This window comes from Capra hircus (genome assembly GCF_001704415.2).
Source record: "Capra hircus breed San Clemente chromosome X unlocalized genomic scaffold, ASM170441v1, whole genome shotgun sequence".
Classification (NCBI taxonomy): domain Eukaryota; kingdom Metazoa; phylum Chordata; class Mammalia; order Artiodactyla; family Bovidae; genus Capra; species Capra hircus.
Genome location: NW_017189516.1, coordinates 55,217,405 through 55,228,254, shown reverse-complemented (window position 1 = coordinate 55,228,254; position 10,850 = coordinate 55,217,405). Strand labels below are relative to the sequence as shown.

Below are 10,850 nucleotides of genomic sequence, written 5' to 3'. Positions count from 1 at the left end.
ACGTGATCTGCACTCATCCTGGAGGATGGAGCCTTTCCTGCATGACCCAGGCCCTTGGTCTGTGGAAAAGCCCACAGCCAAGTATCTGCGAACCTGTGCATGGGCAACTGTGCCTTATCCAATGACGAGAAACGTGGTTTAATGAGTACTGTCAGGGAGTACGAGACTAGGCTCTGGTTTTTAAAGAAAAGCTGAGAACCAGACAGACTGCTGGAGGAAGAACTGTAAATGGAGAGTGATGCCGAAGCACAGCCCTGCTCTGGGATGTGGGGAACATAGAAGGCTGGGGTGGTGCTCAGGTCGGGAACTCAGTTGCCAACAGTTAGACACCAGTGGGCAGGAGGAAGGAACCCCCACCAAGAGGAAGGGCCACTGTGATCTGCACTCATTCAATAATGACAGAGGCTTTTTACAGAGGCATGATGGAACTTCCAGCTCAGCCTCATGACTGAAGTGCCTAAGTATTTATTTCCCCTCTGAGCCTGGATTTCTGTGCGAAGTGGGACCTAGATGACCAACCTACAGACCAGGGAGATGGGAACAACAACACCAGGTCACCAGTTAGACTTCAGTGCCGCCCCATGTTAAAGCTTTTCACGTATGTCTCATCTACCAAGATCAGTTCATGGAGAGAGGGAGGAGCGCCCCACCGAGCCCACGTGTGCATCCCTCCGTGGCACCTGCCGTGGTACGGGCTGTATGCACAACAGGTGCTTAAAGGACATTTATAGTGGCAGATTTCATTCTGAGTGGGATTACGCAGATTCCTTGTCTGTATCAGTTTCTCAGTTGGGACAACAGGTGTTAAGATCAAGGAGCAGGTAAAAGGTTCCTAGGACAAGCCCCTCTTCCAGCCAGTGGAGCATTCAGGAGACTGTCCACCCTACCACACACTGGGGTCAGCCCACAAGGAAGCTCCTTCTATGTCACTAACATCTATTGCACAGCAATGACCACTAACAGATTCCTTCTCTCAGTACGTGTTGACATGGCCAAACTCTAGGGCTCCAGCAGTGACAAAGACAAAACCCTGCTCGTATAGAGCTTAGTCTAATGAAAGGAGATAAGCACATTGAAAATAATCATGAAATAATTTATGGCACACGTAAAAACGGCTACAAAGCAAGAATGCAAGGTCAAATGGACTTTCCCACAGGGCATTGCCTGAAGCTGTGAGAGGCTGCTTGGCACAAATAGGGGCGTGCTGCAGAGTCAGCTTCCCAGGGGCAACCCTTAGAAGGGACGCTCCAGTTCCACCGGCCCTGGAAAAGGCAATGGTGAGCCTTATTCTGCATGGTCCCTCCAAAGGTCTGAGCCCCACTGGCCTCCTAGTGGTCTAATGACTCAGTCACATGCTCTTCAGGCTTTATTTGCTCTATGTCTCACTGCTCATCTTTTCCATGATGCCTCCTGGGATAGGGCTGTCAGATTAAACACAGGACAGTTAAATTTTTTTTCTCTTTTACTAAAAATACTTTTAAAAGTATGCATTGTTTAAACTGAAATGCAACATGAATGGGGCATTCTATATTTATTTGCTAACTCTGGAAACCCTAACCTGGGAAGCCATCTCCAATCAACATCTTTCTCAAGCTCCTGTTCTGAGCTCTATTTTGAGGGGGGGAGGGACATACATGAAGCACTGACATCCACATAAACGTCAGCAAAAGAAACAGAGTGGCCAGGCAGCCAGGAGGACACACAGGAGAGCGATGCTCTGGAAGCTAAGTGGACACTGTTGCAGGGAAGCTTGGCTATTGTTTGCCAGCACTTGTCAGTGATGCTGGCCTCTGCCAGAAGACTAAGAATTTTCAGGGCTTCTCTCATTTCCTCCCACACAGCCCCATCAGATAGGTAATGTTCTCACCACCACTTCTTCGGAGGTGAGGACAGAATTACACAGAGGTTCATTAACTCTGCTCAAGTTGCCTCGTTGTGCAGTACAGAAAAACCATCCTGCCCCCCCCCCCCCCGAACTAAGCCAATATCCCTCCACTGTGCTCCTGGGCAGGCCCAGGCCTTTGTTAAGGATTCATCCCTCTAGCCTCCACCTCTATACTCACAATATGCAGGAGTTCACATAGGGGAATATGGAGGCAACATGGCTTGCGATTAACAATATAATTAAGAATAGTCAACTTCAGAATCGGCTTCCCTGGTGGCTCAGTGGCTACAGGGTCCGCCTGCAATGCAGGAGACACAGGAGATGTGGCTTCAGCCCCTGGATTGGGAAGATCCCCTGGAGAAGGGAATGTATGCACTAGCAAAGATATGAAAAAGTATATGCACAAGACTGTTTGCTGAAGCCTTATTTATAACAGCAAAAGACTTAGAAACACCCACATGCCCATCACTAGGAGACTGGTTGAGTAAACTAGGGTGCACTCACATAACAGAACAGTATAGCTGTGAAAACTTATGTGGTATATTTCTAATATTACTTTGGAATGACTGCCAGGATATATTATCAAGTGAAAAAGCAAGATATATATATATATACACACACACACACACACACACACACAGATACATACACGCAACACACACACACTATTCTATTATGTAACTAAAAAGAAGCATAAGAGTATCTACACATATTTGTTTATAATAAGAAAAACACCTCTTTTCGTGCCTAGCGCAGCCATGGCTCGGGGTCCCAAGAAGCACCTGAAACGCGTAGCAGCTCCAAAACATTGGATGCTGGATAAACTGACTGGTGTGTTTGCCCCTCGTCCATCTACCGGCCCCCACAAGCTAAGGGAATGTCTCCCTCTAATCATTTTCCTAAGGAATAGATGTAAGTATGCCTTAACTGGAGATGAAGTAAAGAAGATTTGCATGCAGCGTTTCATCAAGATCGATGGCAAAGTCCGCACAGATGTAACCTACCCTGCTGGTTTTATGGATGTCATCAGAATTGATAAGACTGGAGAGAATTTTCGTTTGATCTATGACACCAAGGGTCGCTTTGCTGTTCATCGTATTACACCTGAGGAGGCCAAGTATAAATTGTGCAAAGTAAGAAAGATATTTGTGGGGACAAAAGGAATCCCTCATCTGGTAACCCATGATGCTCGTACCATCCGTTACCCTGATCCCCTCATCAAGGTGAATGATACCATTCAGATTGACTTGGAGACTGGCAAGATTACTGATTTCATCAAATTTGACACTGGTAACCTGTGCATGGTGACTGGAGGTGCTAACCTGGGAAGAATTGGTGTGATTACAAACCGGGAGAGACATCCAGGTTCTTTTGATGTAGTTCATGTGAAAGATGCAAACGGCAACAGCTTTGCCACTTGGCTCTCGAACATTTTCGTTATTGGCAAAGGCAACAAACCATGGATCTCTCTTCCCCGTGGAAAGGGTATTCGCCTTACCATTGCTGAGGAGAGAGATAAGAGATTGGCAGCCAAACAGAGCAGTGGATAAAACTACCGCTATGTGATGTGATTGGAAAAGTCTTTGTAATTAAAGATAATACCAAGTGAAAAAAAAAAGAAAAAAGAAAAACAGAGTGTAAACCAAACTTTTATAAAGGAAGTTACCTATAGGAAGAGTGGGGGAAAGATGGTAGGGGCAGAAATATAAGCTTGACTCCTATAAGTATGCCTACTAGTTTCAAATCACAGCAAAACCTGGGCTTACACTGTCCTATATTTTAAAAATTCTATTAAAAAGAGTTGTGTTCATTAGTAATGGTGCTGGCCATTCCAAGATCACCTGTCACTGAGCCTTTGGGTTTTGAATTTTCCAAGGACACCGTGAATTGACTTTGACTTGTTTCTTCTGTAAAAGAGAGAACATCCTGGTATTAGGAGCTGATCTCAAGTTCTACAGGAATTCCCTGGCAGTCCAGTGGTTAGGACTACCTATTTTCACTGCCAAGGGCCTGAGTTTGGTCCTTGGATGCACAAGCTATGCAGGGGAAAAAAAGACACTTCTGCTACCATTGTCAGTGACTCTCTTCCACATGCATATCTTTGGATTTAAACAACAACAAATAAAGTTCTAAGAGCACTTCTATCACCTCCACAAGTAGCACTTAAATAAAGTCTGAGCTGTCTTCATTCCTTGTCTATTCTTGTGGCTACGCGACTCATAGCCTACCTCTTCATATTATTTCTTTTCTAGAAACAGAAAACATCTCATTACTTTAAAACTCTCAGTATACAACTGCACAAACAACAAAAGTACCGTAATCATGTATTATTCAGATGACATTCAAAGGGACATACAGCAAAACCGTCCTACTAGCCCATGAACCAGTGGAGCAAATTCACCTTTGAGCAACATGCATATTTACAAGTCACTCTGAGAATACTGTGTTCTCAGTCCTCACCTTTATGAGCAATAGCTATGAGCTCTTTCAAATCACATTGTTAATTCTCATCATCTCCTGGCACAGGTTTGGCAGGTGAAAATTACACTATTGAAATTTCCTTTTTGTTGTTGTTGTTTTGTTTTGTTTTAAAAAAAGTTTATTTTATTGTATTTTATTTTTTTGTTTTGTTTTGTTTTTTAATTTTTAAATTTTAAAATCTTTAATTCTTACATGCGTTCCCAAACATGAACCCCCCTCCCACCTCCCTCCCCACAACATCTCTCTGGGTCATCCCCATGCACCAGCCCCAAGCATGCTGCACCCTGCGTCAGACATAGACTGGCGATTCAATTCTTACATGATAGTATACATGTTAGAATGCCATTCTCCCAATGGAGACAGACAAATGCCCACGACGTTTACCACACAAGATAGATTAGATTTCAACGTTGTTGTAATGACTGAGACTCTGCCAACAGCTTAGGAAAAAAGAAAAAATTCCTTCACCACCATGCTTCCCTCAGCTAACCTCACAAGGCTGGTATTTCAATGCCTAACACAGCTTTCTGTGTTGTCCCAGGCAGAAGCAGTGAGTGATCAATCATCCTCTTTGCACTTAAGTGATGATAGGATATAAGAAGCCATTTTACCAATACAATTATTCAGTTTTTAAAAAATCTATTTTATGCTGACACTTTGGCCTGAATCATTTCATTCAAAGCACACTAACTAGAAGGTATGAAGTCCCACGGTTAAAAGGAAGGGCTTGGGCTGGAATTTAACTCTATCAGAATTTCTGAGTCATAGCCACATTCCCCAGACTCTCTGAGTGTCACTGTCTTATGCACAAATCAGGGCCAGCAGGGCTCGCCTCACAGGATTTAATGATAAAACCCAAGATTAAATAATACAATGCATGTAAAAGTCTTAACTCTAGGCATCACACTTGGTAAGCACTCACTATGTAAGAGTGCTTCATGTTGTTATTCATATTTGTAATTTCCAGACCTGAGAATTAAAGTAGTTTAAAGAATTTGTTTAGGGCCCCCCTGTGTAGTTAAGAGTTAACCTTACCCCAAAAGATGTCTTGCCTCTTTCCTTGGCTACTGGGACATGATCTCTATTCCCCTAGAATATTATGTCTGATTGGAACATCTTTGCTTGCTTTGGGACATTGACCACAAGATGTGTGTGTGTGTGTGTGTGTGTGTGTGTGCATTTAGTTGCTCAGTCATGTCCAACTCTTTGTGTCACCCTTTGGAATGTAGCCCGCCAGGTTCCTCTGTCAATGGGATTTTCCAGGCAAGAATACCACAGTGGATGCCATTTCCTTCTCCAAGGGATCTTTCCCACCCAGGGATTGAACCTGTGTCTCCTGTGTCTCCTGCACTGCAGGTGGATTCTTTAACCATGGATCCATCAGGGAAGCCCTGACCACAAGAGAGTCAAATAGTAAGACTGATGATGGGAGCTTTGGACCAAGAGATACCAGTTCTGCCTCTGGAAGGGCTCTCAAAAATAAGGAAGCCCCACGGGTAGTGTGTGATCAAGCCCCAGTAAAAACTCTGGGGACTTCCCTGGTGGTCCATTGGCTAAGGCTCCGCACTCCCAATGCAGGGTGTGTGGGTTCTATCCCTGATCAGGGAACTAGATTCCATATGCCCCAACTAAAACCCAGTGTTATGCCCAAGTCGCAAAATCTCCCAATGACCACCAGGGAGCCGATATCCGATGCAAAAGCAAGAGAGTTTTTATTACCAAGCTCGAGCTGGGGCTCCCACCAATACTAATGCAGCAGCTATAGGGAGGAGCCCTGAGCTCTGGGTTACATTGCTTATATAGGGTATTATCGCTCGAAAAATTTGAAAAACGGGAGTCTCCAGGTCTGATTGGTCACCTTCTGGTGAAGGGTTAGGTGTTGAGTTCTGATTGGTTCTCCTTTCCCTGGCTTGATTCGAATTTCCTGGGCTGGCCAAGGGTTCTGATTGGTTAGCAGGTGGTGGGGTGAGGTCAGGGGATTTCCAAAGGCTCTTTTCCCGGAACCTTACAAAATGGAGTAGCTTTGATTCTTCACCAGTGCAGCCAAATAAATTTAACAAATAGAAACATAAAATTCTGGACATGAAAGCTCCAGTGAGCTTCCCTGGTTAGCAATAACTTCATATGTATTGTCACACATTAATGTCATAGCAGTAACACTGTCAATGACTCCATGAGGAGAGAACAATGGAAGCTCTACCTTTGGTACTTTCCTATATAAACCACAATGAACTATCACCTCACATCTGCTAGGACAGCTATTATAGAAAGACAACAAGTGCTGGCGAGGATGCAAAGAAACTGGAACCCTTGCACAGTCTTAGCAGGGATGCGAAATGATGTGACCATTACAGAAAGCAGTATGGAGGCTCTGCAAAAAAATTTAAAGTAGACCTACTGCATGATCTAGAAATTCCACTGCCAGGCAAATATCCAAAAGAATTGAAAGCAGGATCTCAGAGAGAGATTAATACTCTCATATTCACTGCAGCACTATTCACAACAGCCAAGAGGCAGAAACCACCTAAATGTCCACTGCCAGATGAACAGATTTCATTAAAATGTGGCACACACATACAATGGAATATTATTCAATCTTTAAAAAGAAGGAAGGTCTATAATATGTGACAACACAGATGAGCTCTGCGGTTAATATGCTGAGTGAAGCAAGCCAGTCACAGAAGGACACATATTGCATGATTCCACTTAGATGAGGATATAAAATAACTGTTGCCTGGGGCTGAGGGGAATTGAGGAATTGCTAATCAATGGGCATAAAGCTTCAGTGATGCAAAATGAGTTAAGTTCTAGGGATCTGCGGTACAACATTGTGCTATGGTTAACAATACTGTATTGTACTCTTAAAGTTTTGTTGGAAGTATAGATTTTAGTTAGGTGTTCTTACTATGATAAAATACTATTTAACAAAATAGGAAAATACTGTGTTTCAGTGAGGAACTATGCATTGTCTAGAGCTTTCCCTACCCAGATATCAGATTCGAGCTTTTCACTGTCTTTGAACTGTTTCACACTTCTGTAGTTAAGTGATACCAATGCAAAGTAATTCTTATAGACATGTAAATTCTGTCCTCTCGATAGAGGTCTGACTTCTTTGCCCCCTTGTGGAAAAAATAGTTTTGTGTCCATTTGCACACTCTATTAAACATTTCTCTTTTTGCATCTAAATTTGTGGTTTTTAAAATTTTCCCTTGAACTAGCTTCCTCATGAGTTAAATATCTTGAGCACAGACTTATCTGTGTCAGAGTTAGGATTTTAGCTTGTTCTGAAAATTATCTTCAAGTATGCAGGGTATACTTTTGGGGAGGGGTACCCCTAAAGGTGAGTGACTATCATTCTTATTGATGTTAACACACGCATTATGGCATGTTGATTTGGGAAAAATGAGAACTATCACCTTAGCAAAACATCATGACTTGCTAAAGTGGAAATTAACTGATTACAGTTGGTGGCCATCCATTTTTAATTCTGTGATAACAATCTCTGGCATTTTCTGTAATGAGTGCCGTTTTTCTATTCCAAGTCCACTGGAAGGCGACTTCACCCCAGTCCCAGAGGTAGATATGGGGTGCAGGTCTAAGCTAAACAGAGGACAAGAGTGTGGAGGTTTATACTGGGGGCTGGAGCAAAACTGCAAGTTTGACTTCCTATTCTACCAGTTATTAGCTCTGGGACATAGTCTACGTCTCACTGCTTTCTTCAGTGAAATAGACAAAATAATAATGTCTATCACGTGGGAAGAGTCCTTGGAACCAAGTCTGACACAAACTGTGTGTGCATGCTCAGGCGTGTCCGACACTCTGTGACCCCATGGACTGTAGTCCAGGCTCCTTTGTCCACTGAATTTTCCAGGCAAGATTACTGGAGCAGGTTGCCATCCCTCAGTCTGACACAAAGTGAGTACTCAATAAATGTTCATTTTCATTATTCTTCCACAAACCTGCTAGCATCAGGAAGTTGAGTCAGTGAGAATGAGGGCTAAGGCTTCAGTTAATGCTTTTGGAGAAGATACTCCCTTTTTCTTGCTGATCTTCAAACAGAAGGGTGTATATCTGAAGCTTACATCTTGGTTCCCTATGGGAACCTGAGCCAATAACAGAGAAGAACAGGTCAAAGAGATACAGGAAGCATGACTCTTGTGGGAAGGCTGCAGTTCCTGTATTTACCAGTTGGCTGACTTTGGAAGCCAAACTGACCTTGGCCCTTTTGTGAGTCATTAAAAGATCATCTCTAAATCCATTCTATTCAAATATAAAAGTTCATATGAATTACCTGGGGATCTTGCTAAAATGCTGGTTCTGATTCAGTAGGTTTGATATGGGACCCAAGGTTTTATGTTTCTAACAAGCATGACGCTGAAGCATGACGCTGAAGTCAGTTTAGTCCTTCTTTGGTACTAAGCCAGCTTAACTTGGGTTTTCTACCACTTGTAGTCAGAAGATCCTAACTGGCTCAGAAGCCAAGGACGACATATCTCTGGGATCCACACAGCAAAATATTCTCCAATATCTCTGCAACTGCATTAATGAGGTGACTATTCACGTGTAAAGCCTGATCCACTCACCGCTTTTCATCACTGGGGAGCAGAGGAGGGAGCGAGACTGTCAATGACCCAACAGGAAACCCAGCTCTCCATTTAGGATAACTTGAGAAAATCTGTTTACAAAGAGTTTATTTATAAAGCTGTGGAGAGAGTGTCACAGGACCACAAGGAATCGGCAGTGCACAGGGCTGGATATGGGGTGGCTATTGCCACTCCAAGGCCTACGGGATGCGTGAGATTTAGAACACAGAAAGCTGAGGGAGTCATACAGAAAAAGGCGACTATCAAAGAACAATGACTTTCAGTGGGGGTTCAGGAGGGAACCAGAAGAAAAACAAAACAAGACCCTGATTCCATTCTCCTCCTTCCTTCAGCTCCTGATTAAGCTCCTCATTAGCTAAATTGGAACAAAGATGGCAGAAAGCAGGGGGTAAAAAGGATGGAGTGTGGATATAGAGAGGCTAGGAGATGCTTCCAGTCCAAGGATCCTGGTGCTGGTTTGAACTCTCAACAACTCCAACAATGTTAAGCTCTACCATATTTGACTCTATCATAAGATTTCCTAATGAGTTCTTCCAAACTGCCAATTTGGGGGGCCTACAGTGAACTCCGGGAGTTGGTGATGGACAGGGAGGCCTGGCGTGCTGTGATTCATGGGGTTGCAAAGAGTCGGACACGACTGAGCAACTGAACTGACTGACTGACAGGGATCATGTTTTAGACAAATCATACCCAAGAAAACAATGGTGAACCTGAAACTGTCCAAAGAGAAACCATAATCATAAAAACAACTTCAGAAAATAAAAAGCTTTATCCCTGCAAATGCTTTATGAGGAAACTGGTTAAATTAACTGTGGTATCTAAGCAAAACTGAATCGCATGCGGCCATGCAGAACACTGGGATGGATTTATGTACTGATGGCATGATCTCTAAACTATGCAGTTGTGTGTAAAAGCTATGTACCTAATAATCTATATAGTATGGTCCTTTTGGGGTAAAAAACAAAGAATAAAAAAGAATTAAATATATTTTCATTACTAGTTCTTTAGTCCTATTTGAAGTTTTTACTATGTACAAATATTCCCACTTCCACAAACTAAAACAAACAAAAGACATGAAAAAAAAAACCTTAACGACTACTAAGAACCAACAGTGAGTCATTAAAAGATCATTTCTAAATCCGTCCTATTCAAATATACAAGTTCTTCTGAATTACCTGGGGATCTTGCCAAAATGCAGGTTCTTTCTTTTTAAATATAAATTTATTTATTTTAATTGGAGGCTAATTACTTTACAATATTGTATTGGTTTTGCCATACATTGACTTGAATTCACCACTTGTGTACACGTGTTCCCCATCCTGAAACCCCCTCCCTCCTCCCTCCTCGTACCATCCCTCTGGGTCATCCCAGTGCACCAGCCCCAAGCATCCTGTATCATGCATCGAACCTGGACTGGCGATTCATTTCATATATGATATTATACATGTTTCAATGCCATTCTCCCAAATCATCCCACCCTCTCCCTCTCCCACAGAGTCCAAAAGACTGTTCTATACATCTGTGTCTCTTTTGCTGTCTCGCATACAGGGTTATCATTACCATCTTTCTAAATTCCATATATATGCGTTAGTATACTGTATTGGTGTTTTTCTTTCTGGCTTACTTTGTATAATCGGCTCCAGATTCATCCACCTCATTAGAACTGATTCAAATGTATTGTTTTTAATGGCTGAGTAATATTCCATTGTGTATATGTACCACAGCTTTCTTATCCATTCATCTGCTGATGGACATCTAGGTTGTTTCCATGTCCTGGCTATTATAAACAGTCCTGCGATGAACATTGGGGTACACGTGTCTCTTTCAGTTCTGGTTTCCTCGGTGTGTATGCCCAGCAGTGGGATTGCTGGGTCATAAGG

The 10,850-nt window shown here is 42.8% G+C and overlaps 1 protein-coding gene across 1 annotated transcript; it reads left to right on the top strand.

The window, feature by feature from the left end:
* The first annotated feature begins 2,625 nt into the window (after nucleotides 1-2,625).
* LOC102187665 (40S ribosomal protein S4, X isoform) lies at nucleotides 2,626-3,503 on the top strand. Its single transcript, XM_005701085.3, has one exon. It carries the CDS (start codon nucleotides 2,644-2,646, stop codon nucleotides 3,433-3,435), a length of 792 nt encoding a protein of 263 aa, XP_005701142.2. The 5' UTR covers nucleotides 2,626-2,643; the 3' UTR covers nucleotides 3,436-3,503.
* The last annotated feature ends 7,347 nt before the right edge of the window (nucleotides 3,504-10,850 follow it).

Excerpts from the sequence above, each read along its gene's own strand:
- LOC102187665 (XM_005701085.3), top strand. The coding sequence starts at position 2,644 with ATGGCTCGGGGTCCCAAGAAGCACCTGAAACGCGTAGCAGCTCCAAAA.